The sequence below is a fragment of the Thalassophryne amazonica genome, chromosome 12, assembly GCF_902500255.1.
Source record: "Thalassophryne amazonica chromosome 12, fThaAma1.1, whole genome shotgun sequence".
Lineage (NCBI taxonomy): Eukaryota > Metazoa > Chordata > Actinopteri > Batrachoidiformes > Batrachoididae > Thalassophryne > Thalassophryne amazonica.
In genome coordinates this window covers 22089017-22110293 of record NC_047114.1, presented here as the reverse complement: position 1 = coordinate 22110293, position 21277 = coordinate 22089017, and the positions used below count along the sequence as shown (strand labels likewise).

Below are 21277 nucleotides of genomic sequence, written 5' to 3'. Positions count from 1 at the left end.
AAGAAGGAGTCCTACTTATCTTTGTTGGTAGGTGGGACCCCAGAGGCAGCTGACAGGTACCGCCAGGCCAAGCGTGCCACAGCCTGTGCGGTCGCAGAGGCAAAAACCCGTGTCTGGGAGGAGTTCGGGGAGGCTATGGAGGAGGACTATCGGTCGGCCTCGAAGAGATTCTGGCAATCCGTCCGACGCCTCAGGAGGTGGAAGCAGCTCTCCACCAGCACTGTTTACCGTGTGGGTGGGGAGCTGTTGACCCTGACTGGGGATGTTTTCAGGTGGTGGAAGGAGTACTTCAAGGATCTCCTCAATCCCACCGTCACATCTTGCGAAGAGGAAGCAGAGACTGGGACCTCAGAGGTGTACTCATCCATTACCCAGGCCGAAGTCACCGAGGTGGTTAGAAAGCTCCTCGGTGGCAAGGTTCCTGGGGTGGATGAAATCTGTCCTGAGTACCTTAAGTCTCTGGATGTTGTGGGGCTGTCTTGGCTGACACTCCTCTGCAACATCGCATGGTGATCGGGGACAGTGCCTCTGGATTGGCAGACCGGGGTGTTGGTCCCTCTGTTTAAGAAGGGGAACCGGAGGGTGTGTTCCAACTATAGGGGGATCACACTCCTCAGTCTCCCCGGTAAGGTCTATTCCAGAGTACTGGAGAAGAGAATTCGACCGATGGTCGAACCTCGGATTCAGGAGGAGCAGTGTGGTTTTCGTCTTGGTCGCGACACACTGGACCAGCTCTACATGCTCCATCGGGTGCTCGAAGGTTCATGGGAGTTTGCCCAACCAGTCCACATGTGTTTTGTGGATCTGGAGAAGGCGTTCAACCGTGTCCCTCTGGGCACCCTGTGGGGAGTGCTCTGGGAGGACTGGGTCCGGGGTCCTTTGTTAAGGACTATCCGGTCCCTGTACGACCGCAGCAGGAGCTTGGTTCGCATTGCCGGTAGTAAGTCAAACCTGTTTACAGTGCACGTTGGCCTCCGCCAGGGCTGCCCTTTGTCACCGGTTCTGTTCATTATTCTTATGGACAGAATTTCTAGGCGCAGCAAGGGTGTAGAGGGGGTCTGGTTTGGGAACCACAGAATCTCGTCTCTGCTGTTTGCGGACGATGTGGTTCTGTTGGCTTCGTCAAATCAGGACCTTCAGCGTGCACTGGGGTGGTTTGCAGCCGAGTGTGAAGCATCTGGGATGAAGATCAGCACCTCCAAATCCAAGGCCATGGTTCTCGACCGGAAAAAGGTGCTGTGCCCTCTTCAGTTCGGTGGAGTGTCCTTGCCTCAAGTGGAGGAGTTTAAGTATCTTGGGGTCTTGTTCACGAGTGAGGGACAGATAGAGCGTGAGATCGATAGACGGATTGGTGCAGCATCTGCAGTGATGCGGTCGCTGTATCGGACCGTCGTGGTGAAGAGAGAGCTGAGTAGGGGGGCAAAGCTCTCGATTTACCGATCGATCTACGTTCCGATCCTCACCTATGGTCATGAGATTTGGCTCATGACCTAAAGAACGAGATCGCGAGTACAAGTGGCCGAGATGAGTTTCCTTCGCAGGGTGGCTGGGCACTCCCTTAGAGATAGGGTGAGGAGCTCGGTCACTCGGGAGGAGCTCGGAGTTGAGCCGCTGCTCCTCCATGTCGAAAGGAGTCAGTTGAGGTGGATCAGGCATCTTTTCCGGATGCCCCCTGGACGCCTCACTGGAGAGGTGTTCCGGGCACGTCCCACTGGGAGGAGGCCCCGGGGAAGACCTAGGACACGCTGGAGGGACTACATCTCTCGGCTGGCTTGGGAACGCCTTGGGGTTCCCCCGGAGGAGCTGGGGGAGGTGTGTGTGGATCGGGAGGTCTGGGCAGCTTTGCTTGAGCTGCTGCCCCCGCGACCCGACTCCGGATAAAGCGGGAGAAAATGGATGGATGAATGGATGGATTAAGAAATGATCAGACAAAAAGGGGTTTTCAGGGAATACTGTTAAGTCTTAAGATTAAATGCAGTGTTGAGGCTGTCATTCTCAGCATCTATGTGGATGTTAAAATCACCCACTATAATTATCTTATCTGAGCTAAGCACTAAGTCAGACAAAAGGTCTGAAAAATCACAAAGAAACTCACAGTAATGACCAGGTGGACGATAGATAATAACAAATAAAACTGGTTTTTGAGACTTCCAATTTGGATGGACAACACTAAGAGTCAAGCTTTCAAATGAATTAAAGCTCTGTCTGGGTTTTTGATTAATTAATAAGCTGGAGTGGAAGATTGCTGTTACTCCTCCCCCTCGGCCTGTGCTTCGAGCATTCTGACCGTTAGTGTGACTCGGGGGTGTTGACTCATTTAAACTAACATAATCATCCTGCTGTAACCAGGTTTCTGTAAGGCAGAATAAATCAATATGTTGATCAATTATTATATAATTTACTAACATGGACTTAGAAGTGAGAGACCTAATGTTTAATAGACCACATTTAACTGTTTTAGTCTGTGGTGCAGTTGAAGGTGCTATATTATTTTTTCTTTTTGAATTTTTATGCATAAATAGATTTTTGCTGGTTATTGGTGGTCTGGGAGCAGGCACCGTCTCTACAGGGATGGGGTAATGAGGGGATGGCAGGGGGAGAGAAGCTGCAGAGAGGTGTGTAAGATGAAAACTCTGCTTCCTGGTCCCAACCCTGGATAGTCACGGTTTGGAGGATTTAAGAAAATTGGCCAGATTTCTAGAAATGAGAGCTGCTCCATCCAAAGTGGGATGGATGCCGTCTCTCCTAACAAGACCATGTTTTCCCCAGAGGCTTTGCCAATTATCTATGAAGCCCACCTCATTTTTTTTTTTTTTTTTTAATCAAGCAGTGCAGTGTTATGAGCTTTCTAAGCGACACAGAGACCTGGCTCAGCAAATCTGAAGGAAGCTTTAATATGACCAGAACCAAGCAGACCGCCCGTAAATCCAAAGCCAAAGCTGCCCGAAAGAGCGCTCCGGCTACCGGCGTTGTGAAGAAGCCTCACCGTTACAGGCCTGGCACCGCGGCGCTGAGAGAGATCCACCGCTACCAGAAATCCACCGAGCCGCTGATCCGCAAGCTGCCGACCAGTTCAGCTTCGCCGGCCTCCTGCAGAGCATCACAGTGCAGCTCTGAAAGTGGAGGTTGGTCTTGAAGTCCTGAGTGATTTCTCTCACCAGGCGCTGGAAGGGCAGCATGCGGATCAGAGTCTCTGTGGATTCCTGGTAGCGGCGGATCTCTCAGCGCCACTGTGCTGGGCCTGTAATGGTGAGGCTTCTTCACACCGCCGGCAGCCGGAGAGCTCTTCCGGGCGGCTTTGGCTTTGGATTTATGGGTAGTCTGCTTGGTTCTGGTCATATTAATCTTATGCTGTGAAACTGCCGGCCACTTTGTTACATCGTCATTAAATTTACTATCCAGTACAACATACGGATCCACTGAACTAACTGTTACACATCGATCATAATAAACAGCTTTATCTGGAGGGGTTAAAGCCTCGTAATAAGCTTTTATTTTCTCTTTTCTTTCACACGCCAGCCGCGTAGTAATCCACAATGGAGATGGTAACTAATAGGTCACTTGATTGAAAATCTTATATGAATTCATGCTGCACTGCGTTCACAGTCTTGTGTGGATTTGGGACACATAGGGTGTTAAACTTTACAATCTGGCATAAATTTCTGTTTTTATACATCAAAAATGAGCAAGAGTGGTCCAGAATTACTTGTAATAGACATCTTTGTCCTTAGCATCACTTTATTTAAAAAAGAAATTTGATAAAGAAAAAAAAAATATATATATATATATATATATATATATATATATATATATATATATATATATATATATATATATATATATATATATATATATATAACACTTATTTTTATTTTAATAATACTTTTTAAATGATAAGAAAATTCAAGAACAAGCATGGAATTTTCAGTTTCAAAATTTATTTTTTCAATCTTTTTTTTTTTTTTTTTTTTTTTTTTTAGATTACAAAGCTTTTGGCCTGGATTTAGCTCCATATTCTTATGAAATCACATTTGCATTTTTTTTTATTTTTTTTTTTAGTCTTTGCAGAATGAATGACATCCACATTGATTTCAGCCAATCAGCAGGCAGTATTTGTGAAAGATCGCTTCGTAAGATGGCGGCGTCCATGAGTTCACAGATGAACCAGATCAGATTTTCTTCTGATCTCTGGGACTAAAACAGAACACCTTCTGCTCTCTTTGGGATCAGATGATATCAGGGTCGTCCAGTCCACAGTCCATGTCTCCATGGAAACGTGTGAAAGAACAGAAGATCTTCTGTGTGTCTTTTTCTCAGAGTTGATATTTTGTCGTCTTTCTGGTTACTTTTTGTTAAACACGCGGCTGCGCTGGTGTGACGCTCATTTTGTCTCTGAGTCCCAAAAGTCTCAGAATCTTTGTGGAATGTTTCAAATCTAATTTCCAGGTTTCATCATGTTTGACTTTTCTTTTTGTGATCTGTGACTCTGGAGGGAAAAGTTTCAAACTGCACTTGTTTAGAATTCAATCTTGGATTCTGAACTCACAGCGACAATAAGAACACAAAACTGAAATGTTCAAATCCTGAAAAATGTCCATTTATCATTTAGGGGACAAAGAAAAACCAGATCAGTACTGGTTCAAGATCCAACATCCACTGGAGTTTTATCTTTTTTTAAACAGAGAAACAACAGGATCAATTTCTGATTGATAAACTAAATATTTGAATTATCTGATTTACTGTGTGTTGGTTTGATTCTGGTCCTGATCAGAATTATTGGCTCCCCACACAATTTAAAATATGTTCATAAATCAGTATCAATCAATAAATTTTCACTCATCAGAATCTTTTACAAAATTTACAAAACTGAACAACAACAAAACAAAATGTTTTCACAGTCAAATAAAAACATTAAATATTTGTTTGGACATTTTCATTGACAGACTGAAGAATTTATAGAAAATCATCACTTTTACAGCCAGTTTTCTTCAGACAGGTCAGAGGATGAACACATGAACATCTTCTCTGACGTCATTTCCATCAATCATTCAGCAACACAAAGAATATAAATACAAGAAAACAGATCAAATCAGGGCTCTGGTCTCCCATGTGCCTTCTGACAAACCAGCTGAAATTCTTCTCTTTGCTTTTTTATTCCTTCTCTGTTTTAGCGTTAAGTTGAATCACTGCTGATGTCACAGAAAAATGTTCATGTGTTCATCTGATCCAAAGAAATCTGGCTGGGAAAATAATGATTTAATCGGCTTAATCGGCTGATCAATCAGCTAATCAATCAGCTGTGGCTGCAGCAGGTCCACATGGAGAACATGCAGGACAACAGGGGCCTCATGGACAAAGCGTGTGTACACACAAAAACGTGGCATACGTACGTCTCCATGCCAACGTTCAGATGGATCAAAAGTGAAATGATTGTGGAAATGTGCGTTGCGTCACACAAAAATTCTGTCTGGTGTACAGCTACTACAGCTACTGTTCCACTGCTGAAAACAAGAAGTCATCAGAGTGATGTGAACATCAGCGAAACACTGAACAATTAACACACCCACGTGTTTGCAATTATGTGGGTGGAAATAAAAGCATGTGCAACATGATGTGGAAAATGGCAACAACAATAGCTGCGATAACGTTGTTAGAGGATCTTACAAATGGTGCAATCCGACGTGAGCGTGTATTCAGGGAACACGAGGATTTACTTGAAAATGATGATAATTGGCTGATCAGCTGATTTTGATTACCAAGGACAGACTGGAGTTACGTGCAGAACTGCGGCCGGACCAAAGCGCAATACGGGGAGGAGCCAAGGGCTGACTGTGTCCACACAGGTGCTGATCACACTGGGCTTCCTGGCAACAGGGGCATTCCAGAGGGAGCTGGCTGTTCAGTCAGGAGTGTGTCAGTCAACCTTGAGCTGAGCCATGTCAGCTGTGTGGAACACAATCATCTGAATGTCATCCAGGTACATCACAATCCAACATTAAATTATCAGCATTTTCCTGGTTTCTCAGGCAATTCAAGCATGTATTTTGAACATTTGGAGCCGGTAATAGTAATAATTTTATTAACCTCCAGGAGGACAACACGAGGAGTGACTTTCCTCTTGTGAGTCAGGACTGTGTTCACTCTGTCTTGTGTTGAACAGGAATTGTTTTTTGAGTGGGACAAAAAAATTTGTGTGGGATCTTATTGTTTTGTAAATACTTGAACAAAACATCTGAAGCATTTCCTGCATTTTACTGTAAATAGTTGTATATAACTTTGTTGTTTGCTACTTTTGTACATTTTTAAAATTTACAATTTATGTTTACATTCTGTTATAAAAATGGTTTATTCAACATATCTGTGGTTTTCACGGTAAAAAACTAAACTTTTCTCAATTAGGATTTTATGTTTTTGTATGAATTTAGGTTCACTGTGTTAATACATCAGAATAAAAGAAAAATTGTAAAGTAACACAGGTGAGGTTGTGCTGAAAAAATGACACCAAACAAGTCAAAGTAAAGAGTTTTTTATATTTTTTTTATGGTAAATTATGAAGGTAAAATGAAAAGTAAAAACAGCCAATTATACCCTGGACCGCTAAGGGCTAAGCTTTTGGCTAACAAGTTGTAACACAGACATTTAAATTTTGGCTCAACTCAAGCGGGATGGGAGTGGGATTTAGTTACCCTCCAGCGGATCCCGAGCAGCCGGGAAAGCAGGCCGACTGGGTGACTGTGAGGAGGAAGCGTAGTCCTAAACAGAAGCCCCGTGTACACCGCCAACCCGTTCACATTTCTAACCGTTTTTTCCCCACTCGGCGACACACCCACCGAGGAACAAACTCTGGTTATTGGCGACTCTGTTTTGAGAAATGTGAAGTAAGCGACACCAGCAACCATAGTCAATTGTCTTCCGGGGGCCAGAGCAGGCGACATTGAAGGAAATTTGAAACTGCTGGCTAAGGCTAAGTGTAAATTTGGTAAGACTGTAATTCACGTCGGCAGTAATGACACCCGATTACGCCAATCGGAGGTCACTAAAATTAACATTGAATCGGTGTGTAACTTTGCAAAAACAATGTTGGACTCTGTAGTTTTCTTTGGGCCCCTCCCCAATCGGACCGGGAGTGACATGTTTAGCCACATGTTCTCCCTGAATTGCTGGTTGTCTGAGTGGTGTCCAAAAAATGAGGTGGGCTTCATAGATAATTGGCAAAGCTTCTGGGGAAAACATGGTCTTGTTAGGAGAGACGGCATCCATCCCACTTTGAATGGAGCAGCTCTCATTTCTAGAAATCTGGCCAATTTTGTTAAATCCTCCAAACCATGACTATCCAGGGTTGGGACCAGGAAGCAGAGTTGTAGTCTTACACACCTCTCTGCAGCTTCTCTCCCCCTGCCATCCACTCATTACCCATCCCCGTACATTACCCATACCCCCCGCCTGCTCCCAGACCACCAATAACCAGCAAAAATCTATTTAAGCATAAAAATTCAAAAAGAAAAAAAATAATATAGCACCTTCAACTGCACAACAGACTAAAACAGTTAAATGTGGTCTATTAAACATTAGATCTCTCTCTTCTAAGTCCCTGTTAGTAAATGATATAATAATTGATCAACATATTGATTTATTCTGCCTTACACACACCTGGTTACAGCAGGATGAATATGTTAGTTTAAATGAGTCAACACCCCCGAGTCACACTAACTGCCAGAACGCTCATAGCACGGGCCGAGGCGGAGGATTAGCAGCATCTTCCACTCCAGCTTATTAAGTAATCAAAAACCCAGACAGAGCTTTAATTCATTTGAAAGCTTGACTCTTAGTCTTGTCCATCCAAATTGGAAGTCCCAAACACTAGTTTTATTTGTTGTTATCTATCGTCCTCCTGGTGGTTACTGTGAGTTTCTCTGTGAATTTTCAGAACTTTTGTCTGACTTAGTGCTTAGCTCAGATAAGATAATTATAGTGGGCGATTTTAACATCCACACAGATGCTGAGAATGACAGCCTCAACACTGCATTTAATCTATTATTAGACTCAATTGGCTTTGCTCAAAATGTAAATGAGTCCACCCACCACTTTAATCATATCTTAGATCTTGTTCTGACTTATGGTATGGAAATTGAAGACTTAACAGTATTCCCTGAAAACTCCCTTCTGTCTGATCATTTCTTAATAACATTTACATTTACTCTGATGGACTACCCAGCAGTGGGGAATAAGTTTCATTACACTAGAAGTCTTTCAGAAAGCGCTGTAACTAGGTTTAAGGATATGATTCCTTCTTTATGTTCTCCAATGCCATATACCAACACAGGGCAGAGTAGCTACCTAAACTCTGTAAGTGAGATAGATTATCTCATCAATAGTTTTATATCCTCATTGAGGACAACTTTGGATGCTGTAGCTCCTCTGAAAAAGAGAGCTTTAAATCAGAAGTGCCTGACTCCGTGGTATAACTCACAAACTTGCAGCTTAAAGCAGATAACCCGTAAGTTGGAGAGGAAATGGCATCTCACTAATTTAGAAGATCTTCACTTAGCCTGGAAAAAGAGTCTGTTGCTCTATAAAAAAGCCCTCCGTAAAGTTAGGAGATCTTACTGCTCATCACTAATTGAAGAAAATAAGAACAACCCCAGGTTTCTTTTCAGCACTGTAGCCAGGCTGACAAAGAGTCAGAGCTCTATTGAGCGGAGCATTCCTTTAACTTTAACTAGTAATGACTTCATGACTTTCTTTGCTAATAAAATTTTAACTATTAGAGAAAAAAATTACTCATAACCATCCCAAAGACATATCGTTCTCTTTGGCTGCTTTCAGTGAGGCCAGTATTTGGTTAGACTCTTTCTCTTCCGATTGTTCTGTCTGAGTTATTTTCATTAGTTACTTCCTCCAAACCATCAACATGTCTATTAGACCCCATTCCTACCAGGCTGCTCAAGGAAGCCCTACCATTAATTAATGCTTCAATCTTAAATATGATCAATCTATCTTTATTAGTTGGCTATGTACCACAGGCTTTTAAGGTGGCAGTAATTAAACCATTACTTAAAAAGCCATCACTTGACCCAGCTATCTTAGCTAATTATAGGCCAATCTCCAACCTTCCTTTTCTCTCAAAAATTCTTGAAAGGGTAGTTGTAAAACAGCTAACTGATCATCTGCAGAGGAATGGTCTATTTGAAGAGTTTCAGTCAGGGTTTAGAATTCATCATAGTACAGAAACAGCATTAGTGAAGGTTACAAATGATCTTCTTATGGCCTGAGACAGTGGACTCATCTCTGTGCTTGTTCTGTTAGACCTCAGTGCTGCTTTTGATACTGTTGACCATAAAATTTTATTACAGAGATTAGAGCATGCCATAGGTATTAAAGGCACTGTGCTGCGGTGGTTTGAATCATATTTGTCTAATAGATTACAATTTGTTCATGTAAATGGGGAATCTTCTTCACAGACTAAAGTTAATTATGGAGTTCCACAAGGTTCTGTGCTAGGACCAATTTTATTCACTTTATACATGCTTGCCTTAGGCAGTATTATTAGAGAGCATTGCTTAAATTTTCATTGTTACGCAGATGATACCCAGCTTTATCTATCCATGAAGCCAGAGGACACACACCAATTAGCTAAACTGCAGGATTGTTTTACAGACATAAAGACATGGATGACCTCTAATTTCCTGCTTTTAAACTCAGATAAAACTGAAGTTATTGTACCTGGCCCCACAAATCTTAGAAACATGGTGTCTAACCAGATCCTTACTCTGGATGGCATTACCCTGACCTCTAGTAATACTATGAGAAATCTTGGAGTCATTTTTGATCAGGATATGTCATTCAATGCGCATATTAAACAAATATGTAGGACTGCTTTTTTGCATTTGCGCAATATCTCTAAAATTAGAAAGGTCTTGTCTCAGAGTGATGCTGAAAAACTAATTAATGCATTTATTTCCTCTAGGCTGGACTATTGTAATTCATTATTATCAGGTTGTCCTAAAAGTTCCCTGAAAAGCCTTTGGTTAATTCAAAATGCTGCAGCTAGAGTACTTACAGGGACTAGAAGGAGAGAGCATATTTCACCCATATTGGCTTCTCTTCATTGGCTTCCTGTTAATTCTAGAATATAATTTAAAATTCTTCTTCTTACTTATAAGGTTTTGAATAATCAGGTCCCATCTTATCTTAGGAACCTCATAGTACCATATCACCCCAATAGAGCGCTTCGCTCTCAGACTGCAGGCTTACTTGTAGTTCCTAGGGTTTGTAAGAGTAGAATGGGAGGCAGAGCCTTCAGCTTTCAGGCTCCTCTCCTGTGGAACCAGCTCCCATTTCGGATCAGGGAGACAGACACCCTCTCTACTTTTAAGATTAGGCTTAAAACTTTCCTTTTTGCTAAAGCTTATAGTTAGGGCTGGATCAGGTGACCCTGAACCATCCCTTAGTTATGCTGCTATAGACTTAGACTGCTGGGAGGTTCCCATGATGCACTGAGTGTTTCTTTCTCTTTTTGCTCTGTATGCACCACTCTGCATTTAATCATTAGTGATTGATCTCTGCTCCCCTCCACAGCATGTCTTTTTCATGGTTCTCTCCCACAGCCCCAACCAGTCCCAGCAGAAGACTGCCCCTCCCTGAGCCTGGTTCTGCTGGAGGTTTCTTCCTGTTAAAAGGGAGTTTTTCCTTCCCACTGTCGCCAAGTGCTTGCTCACAGGGGGTCGTTTTGACCATTGGGGTTTTTTCGTAATTATTGTATGGCTTTGTCTTACAATATAAAGCGCCTTGGGGCAACTGTTTGTTGTGATTTGGCGCTATATAAATAAAATTGATTTGGTTTGATTTGATTTGATTTAAATCCCGCTCTTAGATCCACCAGTGATGTTAGAGGTCATCTGACCATCAGCTGGAATCTGTGTCATGTGTTCAAGTGAAACAGTAACGAGTTGTCACAGAGAGTTTGCTGAGTCGCTGTTTGTCAGTGTGAGGTGTTTGAGGTCAGCTTGGTGTGTCAGGTCCACATGAACTAGTGGGACTAAATGTCTCCACATGGAGCTCCTCCATCAGACCGAGTACATACCTGAGAGAGTCCAGAGTCCAGCGTGGATCCTCCAGTCCAGCAGACAGCAGCTTGACTGAGTCTCCTGGATGGTTGTAGCTCAGGTCCAGCTCTCTCAGATGGGAGGGGTTGGAGGTCAGAGCTGAGGCCAGAGAAGCACAGCCTTCATGTGTGATCAGACAGGCTGACAGCCTGCAGACACACAAACCAGCAGACACAATGTGAGGACAGTGTCAGGACGCAGTGGTGGGCACACTTCAGATAATCCGATAACAGATAATTATCGAAGATAATGTTTTCTTTATTGGATTATCTTTTTAGATAACTTTAAAAACCATTATCGGACCAATTATCTTTTGATTAATCTTTGTTCCATAACTTCTAAACCGATAAACAAAGCTGAACAGCTACAAGCATTTTTAAAATTAGTTTAGCACTCACCTGTTAAAAATTTTGTAACAGATGCACAGCTATAACTTTTGTTAACAGAAGAGAGCCACTTGTATAAAAAGCATCTTTATTCTCTGCAAACAAAAGAGAAACATCCCCCAAAAGGGGAAAAAAAAAACAAACTTTTTTTAATACCATACCAATAGGCTCCCGATGTCACCTAAGTCATCCAGAGGCATAAGTTTTTAACTTATGGTTCAAATTTTAACCAAGCAAATTTTGGACAAGTTATTTAAAATTACTGTCATGTCTGAAGTTTTATTAAGTGAAAATATCAGATATATGTTTTAGTTTTAAAGTAATGTGCTAATTTTTAAGGTTTTGTGAGCACATCCTGTGACCCGCAATGGATTTTGGGTAGGATGATGTAATCTCAGTACATCACGACAAGACAAATGCATTTCAGACACTCTGTTCAGGCTCCACGGACAACAGCATTAAACTCTAGTGCCTAAAACTCTCTTGAATATATTCTCTGCATTTATAGATGTTGGTTTTATTTGCGTTTGTTAAATTCCACGCATTTTAAATGTAGCAGACAGGGATTACTGTATCTGGAATTTTGTTTTCAAGGCCTCTACTGTCATCTACTGGTCAGTAGTGTTCACTAAGCGTGTGGGAACCAGTAGATAGCAGTGTTCTATTTATTTTGACCCCGGTTATGTCAGATGACTGTCAAATCAACTTTTTGGCTTTGCAAATGGCTTTTTTGTTTCTTTTTCAAATTCTCCCATTTTTGCATCCAGCCTTATTTCCTTTAGAAATTTCCTTTACAAATAATATCAGTCTATTAGGACGTCAGGTTATGTGTTACTCATATACATATGTGTGTATATATTTTCCAACTTATTCCCATTGATGAAACTTTTCATTTTCTACCTGAGTGTGTTCAGGGCTCTGTTTGTTTACAAACTACACACACGTTACAGACCTTGAAATCCAACAGCAGGGATTGATATTATCCAAAGATTCATGAACATACAAATTAACGTGCTTACACTTTATCATGATTTTCTCCATTGTGAGATATAAAAGTGTCTTATCGTAGCGTTCGTGTGTATATGAATTATAACGCAGCGCACGAGCAATGTTACGATATTCTTCAGAACGACAACATACGCAACATGCATCCAGCAGCAGACACGTTGCTGTCATAGACAACTGCCTGTAAAGTTTTTTGGCAAGTTATATCTTTCTAAACAGCGTAATTTGTAATGAAAGCCGTTTCATTTGTGCGGCTCTTTCGGCACCATGTTTGTTTTTTCAGAGACAGCAGTAAACTCCTCCTACCCCTCCAAACGGAGGGGTTTGTAGCCCTTCGCCTTCCCCTCCGCCTCGCTCCAAAAAGAGGCACTTTTACCCAGAATCCTTTGCGATCCGTCTGTTTGTTACAAAACCTCAGAATTAGTGCATTATTCAACATTAAAAGATATATGTTATATTTTAACTTTGTACAAATGACATAATTGACATTAATGGAGTTATTCTATTGGTATTAATGTTATTTATAATCAAAACCATAAGTCAGCATGACTTTATTTTTCAAGACCTGTGCCTGACCGGAGAGTGGTAATTGATAGAGAGCTGGCTTTATGGCTGCTCTCAGAGTGTCTATGTGCTGGGAGCTATGTAATAAACAAGAGCTTCCAACAGGGGCAGAATGTTGAAAGAAAAGTGTGTTCTTGTTGTGATCTGTTTTTATTATTATAAGCTATTAAATTTATTCTACTACTAGTTATAGATGTGTCAGGAATAATATTGGAATTTATCGGTTATCTGTAACTTCCGATATATTTTTGGGTGCTTTATTGTTTTATCTTTATCAAAGTTAATTTTTTGATTATCTGTGCCCACCACTGTCAAGACGTCCCCACTTTGCAGCAGCACGGACACACTGATGTCTGCTGCAGGATGAGCTCATTACTGTGGTTACAAACACTGATATCCATCAACACTCACACAACATGACAGGGAGCAAAGCTGCAGCTTCACTCTGATTTATGGAGCTGCTGCACACATTGATGAGTCCTGACCTGAGAGTCTCCACGTGACAGTGTGGACTCTCCAGTCCAGCAGACAGCAGCTTCACTCCTGAATCCTGCAGATCGTTGTTACTCAGGTCCAGTTCTGTCAGACTGGAGGACTGAGAGCTGAGAACTGAAGACAGAACTTCACAGCTTCTCTCTAACAGATCACACAAACTCAACCTGAAGACAAAATCAACAAGAAAAAGATTTGTGTTGTCATGCAAAGGTTCCAGTTTGTTCTAGACCTCAGACAGGATCCATAAACCAGCTTTGGACACTGAGTCAAACCTGAAAGTGTTTTTATTCAGTCAAAGATGATTATTAACTGGACCAGCAGGAGACCTGGACGAAGCCTGGTTAGACAGAAAACACATGATCTGTCTTTGATTAAAGACATCAACAGCATTAAAGACTGAGTGAGATTAAAGACATCTTTAATCCTACTCAGTGCACTTTGATATGACTGATCAATACTTTCATTGATTTAACATTAGGAGCTAATGTTTGCTGAAAATTTGGACATGTGGACACAAAGAAAGGTCTCTGTCCATACCTCACGGTAAGTCATGATTCAGGAGCATGAAATATACTTTAATCTATTGGTTCATAATATTGTGACGAAAAGCACCTCATTTTCGTCACGGCAGCACAAATTAATTCTCATTCATTCCGTGATGGCTGCACAAAATTCAAAGTCAAGGAGGAGCAGGGGTGGGGGAGTCAGGGTGGTTATGGTTAGGGGTCGGAGTTGGGTTAGTAATAGTGAGTTAAAAAAAAAACCCTGTCACGAAAACTGGATATTTTGTGACAGGACTGTTAAAGATTTTGTATATTTGTTATCACTGTTAAACATTTGTACCTTTGTCTTCTTTCTTATGAAAACGTTATTGTGCTGTTTTGCACCAGTCTTAAGATAACCCTGAGAATGCACATATTATTCAACTTCGTTTTAGCATGCTGGGGTCAATCTGAACTGGGAATGAAGAGCTGGATGTACTTGTTATTATTATACAACTTTGTTTTTGTAGCCGCTAACGACTGGGAGTGAAGCATGATGGGGTCAGGCTGAACTGGGAGTAAAGAACTGGAGATTGTTTTGACTGTTGTGAATTTATGGCCTTGTGATATGTGATGCTTAGTGTGAAGAACAGGACACTCCAGGCAGATGCAGAACAGATGATAAGTGCAACAAACGAACGGGATGTGCTGACCTTCGACGATAAGATTAAAGGAAAGAAACTGTTTTTCCTTACAGCTGCACTTATTGACGTATGTGTTTATGTTACGGGAAGAAACTTGTCTTGCGTTGTTCCCCCCACCCTTAGGACAAGTTTTATGATGTGGTTAGGGCTTCTCCAATAAAAAGAGCGGGAGCGCAGGCCAGACTTTAGTGTAGCTTTGGTGTACAGCCTGACTGCACTCCTCGCGAGCTAAAATTGACATTCTGTCTCATTGGTGTTTCTTGACTCTGTTTGTCTTATCAAGGTTTTAAGAATGTTTGGAGGCGAAAATACCCAACATTGACTGGGGGCTCGTCCGGGATTCGAACCCGGGTCGCAAGAATGGGAATCTTGCATGATACCACTACACCAGGCAGTGTGGTTTAAGCTACCCAAAGTCTTACTTGTCCCTGTCAAGTTTACACATGTATGGTTAGCATGCCCAACTTTGCTTGAAAATAAAGGTTTAATCTTAGTCAATTTGGTCAATGGATATCTTGTCCCACTTAGAACAATTGTTGTTTGCTGCAATGTATGTCTGTGTCATTACAGTCAACAGACAGTCTGTGGGTAATGCTGCCAGTATTACCTGTAATATGGGTCTGGGTCCCATACATACAACACAGTCCTTCTTTGTAGCTAGTCCTGCTTGTTCTGCCATTAAAAGCCAATTGTTATTTTGTCCACTAATTCCTGTAGTTACTAGGAACCAGTCATCTGTTTTCATGTCTTTTGTATTTCTTATGGATGCACCCTTTGTCCTGCCACTATACCATGATCCCTGTTGATCATCCTGTGTCCGTGTCAAGGATGTAAAAGGGACTTTGATTACTACTGAAGCATTTCGGGGAAAGCAGGCCTGTACACCAAATTGATATGCTCTTTGTTTACTACATCGATGCCCTACAGGTATAAGTGGATTGGGGTCTTTGTCCTCTCTTTTTGGCCTATTTAGTTTGTTGATGTGTCCTGTATTGTCGTGTCCGACACTTATGGCTTTTAATAATAAGCCCAATCCGAAAAAGAAAAGTAGCATAATAAGGACTGTCCATAGGGTCCAGGAACCCTCGTTCTTTTGTTTTTTTTTTTTTCTTTCGCCATTTCTACACACTACAGCACACCTATGTTCAGAACAGTGGTTTCTTAATGTCTTCTGCTAGCTTTCGTGTCTAACCTGGATCTTAACACCAAGCTCACACACTATTACTAGTCTTATCCTACTGCTCTTACTGTTTGTCTGTGTCTGCAGAAATGACTTTCTTACAGTGAGTTAAATGAATCCATGTACTTCTTTCCCCAATTTTCAAAGCTGTGGGTGTTGTGAGTAGTACTTGATGGGGCCCTTCCCACTTAGGTGAATGCCAGTGTTTTCTCTTGATGCTTCTTATCAACACCCAGTCTCCAGGTACCACTTTAGGGTCATCCTGTGGAGAAATGGGATCATCAGTGTTTGAAACTCTCCCTCGTTGTCTTTCTAACATCTTCCTCATGTAATCTGCCAAATTGGCTTCCTCAGGTACATCCCAAATTTGCCCATAATATGGCAATCTGTATTTTCTGCCAAACAATGTTTCATACGGTGTCAACCCCATGGTACTAGTTATGTTTATGTACATTTTTACCAAATCTACACAATGTGTCCATGGTCTGCCTGTTTCCTCCATTGTCTTCCTAAGTCTGTTTTTTACTGTCCCATTCATCCTTTCCACTAATCCGGCACTTTGTGGATGATAAGCACAATGATTTTTGAGATTAATCTGTAGCGCTTCTCCTACGTATTGCACTATTGTATTAACAAAATGCGCTCCATTATCTGAATAGACTGTTTCTGGTATTCCAAATCGTGGAATGATGTCTTTGCACAATGCTTTAGCCACTGTAAGTGCATCTGCATGTTTTGTGGGGAACAATTCTACCCATTTTGAGAACGCATCAATTATGACTAAACAAAATTCTTTTCCTTCATGTTTACTCAGCTGTATATAATCCATATGAATCACTTGAAAGGGATATTGTGGTGTTGGAAATTTGCCTCTTTGGGGTCTCAAATTACCCTGTGAGTTGTGTTTTGCACATGTCATGCATGCTCTACAATGCTGTTTTGCATATGCATCGAACCCATAAAGACAAAAAATAGATTGTAATTGCGACATCATACCCCCTGATGAGACATGCGTCACGCCATGGCTCATGATAGCCGCCCATTTAAACATATTTTTTGGCAATATGGGTTTCTTTTGTGGTCATAAGTACAATTCATTTGCGAATGTAGCTCCTTTGTTTAACCACATCTGCTTTTCTTTCTCAGGTGCCTGCTGTTGCATCTCAGCAAGCAGTGTGTGACCTAAATGCAAATCTGGAGTGGTTTCCTGTACAACAAAAATAGAAGAAGCTGCTGCTGCTGCCGCCTTTGCAGCTCTGTCAGCAAAATCATTTCCTTGTGAAACTATATCAGAGCCTTTGGTGTGAGCCGCACATTTGCATATAGCAATGTTCTGTGGTAACTGCACAGCTTTCAGTAGTGCTGTTAAAAGAGTGGCATGAGTCACTGGCTTTCCAGATGATGTCACCATTCCACGCTCTTCCCACAGTCTTGCAAACACATGCACTGTGCTGAAAGCATACTGGCTGTCTGTATAAATTGTTACAGCCTTTCCTTTAAATAAATGACAAGCTGCAGTTAGAGCTACTAATTCAGCTGCTTGTGCTGAGAATGATGATGACAACGAAGTAGAATCCAATACTTCTGAATTTGTGACAACAGCATATCCAGATTGTGTTTGTCCATAAGCATTTTTAGTGGAGGATCCATCCACATACACAATTGTACTGTTTGGGATGGGTGTGTCCTGGAGGTCTGGGCGTGCTTTCATACAGACTGTTGCTACATCAAGACAATTGTGCGGCTCACCATCCTCAGGTAAAGGTATCAATGTGGATGGATTCAATGTTGTACAGCGCTGTACCGTAAGGTGTGGTTGTGATAATAGCAAGGACATGCACGAAAGATGTCTTGCTGGGGACAAAAAGCTCATGTTTGTCTGCAACAGAAGTGCAGAAACTGCATGTGGAACTTTCAATGTCAGCTGATGGAATAGAACAACATTACTGCTACTTTGAACAGCCATAGAGGCTGCAACAACAGCTTGTACGCATGGTGGTAAAGCACTTGCTACTGCATCCAATTTAGATGAGTAGTAGGCAACTGGCCTTAATTTTGAGCCATACACTTGTACCAAAACACTAGTCATGAACTTATTCTTACAATCAACTGTTTGAATGAATGGTTTACTATAATCTGGTAGTGCCAAAACTGTGGATGACACTAATGTTTGTTTGACTTTTACAAAAGCTTCCTCAGCATCTTTGTTCCATTCCAGCACAGTTGACATTGAAATATCATCTTTGTACATCAAATCAGAAAGTGGATTGTGAAGTGGACACATCAATATGTGTTCCGGCTGTCAGCACTAATGAGACATTAACTGGCACTTTATACAATTTAGTTGATGGGCTGAACTCCGTTCGTGGTCCAACTCTGCTCCAATCAGTGGCTGACAAAGCTGTCATGACTGTCAGTCCCAAATCTTGCCATTCTGTCAAATATGGTTTACAAAGTGACACATGTAATGGCATACCTGTGAATCTCAATTTTAAAACATCTTCAGTGGCACCTGTCACTGTTATGACAGCTGTGGAGTTGCCATCATGAATCAAATCTGTCATTGTCAGCTTCACAGGTGAGATGTCTTTCAATTTGTTTTCATAGTCACCATCAGGACCTGGAGTGTCTTTGTGCCACATTGTGACATGCAGGTCAGGTGGCGACATTGTTCTTCATCTTCATGTGTCTCATTCATTGGTGGTGCAGACGGTAATTTTGTATGACTACGAGTTTGTGGTTTTCCTATTTTTATTTTTGGTTTTACTGCTAAGTCATAATGCTGTGGTTCGTCCTCTACCTGAGGATATAATGATTTTCCAGACGGTCCTGCCGCCTGTTTCTGAGGTTCTTGTGGTTCTTGTTGTACTATTACATCTTCCTCTGCTTTCCCTACTCCTTTCTTTTTCCTCATTTTTTCTAGTCTCCTTTTCTCTGCTCCCTTCTGTCTGTTCTCTGCTTCCTCCTCCCAAACTGCCACTAAATCACCCCCTACTTGCTGTTTTTTTTTTTTTTTTTTCTCATCACCTTTATGTTCCTTTTCTAACCTTTCCTTCAACTTCTGAATACTAGTCAGGTTCAGTCGTCCGTCAAAGTCATGTTTATTTATCCAGGTCTCCAACTTCTTTGTTGCTTTTGGATTTTTTGCTTCCATAAATTTCCAGTCGTCAGTTGATAAATTTTCCTTATTTTTAGACGTCTTTCCCCCCATTTTTATTATTATTCTTTGTTATAATTTGGACTTCAGACGGGGGCACACCTAGGGTGTTCTAAATCTGAAGTTTTCACTTTCTTTGGACGTGACAATTAATTTGCCGTCGTGTGGTTGATTCCTTTCACCTCCCCGTAGGAAGCGGAATCACTTGCCTCTGCTTCCACACACACGGTTGTCACTTACGTTGTCCAAAGTATTACACTCTCACACTTTTATTCTCAAAACCGGTATTACTTCGTATTTAAAACAGAGGAGTCCGTACCCTCCTTCCGGAATTTAACTACGTGCGTTCCTCGCAACCGTAGAGGAGTCCGCCCTCCTCGCGGAGTTTAACTGCTTTACATTAACAGACGATTCCACGCCATCGTTTACGGAGTTTAACTGTTTATGTGATCTACCGGTACGCGTATATAAACAGAGGAGTCCGCACCCTCCTTCGGAATTTAACTACGTGCGTTCCTCGCCATCGTAGAGGAGTCCGACCTCCTTACAGAGTTTAACTGTGTTTCATTAACAGACGATTCTGTATCATCGCTTGCGGAATTTAACTGTTTATGTGATCTGATCACCATTCACTCAGTACTGTTACAAAGAAATTCTACTCACTGACTCGACTTCCTGTCTGTCTTCTTCGGGAAAATCTCATCAACCAGACGATGCCAACGGCGGTCGACAACTGCAGACACGATCAATCGATCGGACCTTGGCCAAGGATTTACGTCTGGACTTGACGACCCCCGCCGGACACCTCCGGTATTGTTGAGATCCCGGACGTAGCCCCCAGTCAATGTTGTGTGTGTTGGGTGTGGTGATAACAGAATCTTTGACAGACTGCCAAGAAATGTGTCAGGTTATTGTGCATTAATATCATTATTGTTACCAGTTAAAGCCATGCCCATGACACCTGAAGAAGTCATGACATATACAGCCTCTCTTATTCCTGAAGATTGGCAGAAAGGCATAGCCAGACATAGAGTAAAAAGAGATTGGAAAGGAGTGGGAGATCCAACATATATTGATGCGATAGGAGTCCCCAGAGGAGTGCCTGACGAGTATAAACTGGCTGATCAGATAGCAGCTGGATTCGAATCCTCCATCTGTTGGTGGTGTTCAATTAATAAGAACGTGGACAGAATAAACTACATCCACTACAATGTACAGAAATTAGGAAATTGGACTGAGGAAGGGTTTAAGGCTGTCCATTCGCAGTTAGAAGCCACGTCCCTTATGGCCTTCCAGAACCGTATTGCTCTGGATATGTTGTTGGCAGAAAAAGGAGGTGTTTGTGCCATGTTCGGAGAACAATGCTGCACATTCATTCCCAACAACACAGCTGCAGATGGCAGCCTCACTCAAGCCATCGACGGTCTGAGAACGTTGAACAGGAAGATGAAAGAGCACAGTGGAGTAAACACCGAAGGCTGGGATTGGTGGCTGGAAGGGATGGGAAATGGAGGTCTTTGATTTCTTCACTATTAGTGTCTATAGCAGTATTTGCTGTGATTCTAACATTGTGTGGATGTTGTTGTATTCCATGTCTTCGAGGCCTTGCAAATAGAATGATAACCACAGCAATAGGTCCAGGACCAGGAGGGGGACCAGCTTCATATCCACTCCTGGGGCAAAACGACGACGAGGAGGAAGAGGGCTCTCATGACCTGTACCCAGACCAATGGAAGTATGATGACCCAGACACCGATGATGATGACAATGATGACATAACCTCTGGGGTGTAAGCCTGTAGAACATACCATGATGAACCTCTTAGTGAAAATCTCAAAAGTAGTGCTACGCTGGGTGATGCCTACTATATGTTTAACAGGCGATAACAGGAGGGGAATGTTAAAGATTTTGTATATATGTTATCACTGTAAACATTTGTACCTTTGTCTTCTTTCTTATGAAAACGTTATTGTGCTGTTTTGCACCAGTCTTAAGATAACCCTGAGAATGCACATATTATTCAACTTCGTTTTAGCATGCTGGGGTCAATCTGAACTGGGAATGAAGAGCTGGATGTACTTGTTATTATTATACAACTTTGTTTTTGTAGCCGCTAACGACTGGGAGTGAAGCATGATGGGGTCAGGCTGAACTGGGAGTAAAGAACTGGAGATTGTTTTGACTGTTGTGAATTTATGG

The 21277-nt window shown here is 41.9% G+C and overlaps 1 protein-coding gene across 1 annotated transcript in view; it reads right to left on the bottom strand.

The window, feature by feature from the left end:
* Positions 1-21277, bottom strand: part of LOC117521623 (NACHT, LRR and PYD domains-containing protein 12-like) — a 177440-nt gene that overhangs the window by 22484 nt on the left and 133679 nt on the right. Inside the window, exons 12-13 of the mRNA XM_034182961.1 lie at positions 13546-13719; positions 11084-11254 (exon numbers count right to left, since the gene is read on the bottom strand). Coding sequence (XP_034038852.1) covers positions 11084-11254; positions 13546-13719 — 345 coding nt within the window. The remainder of the gene's footprint in view (positions 1-11083; positions 11255-13545; positions 13720-21277) is intronic.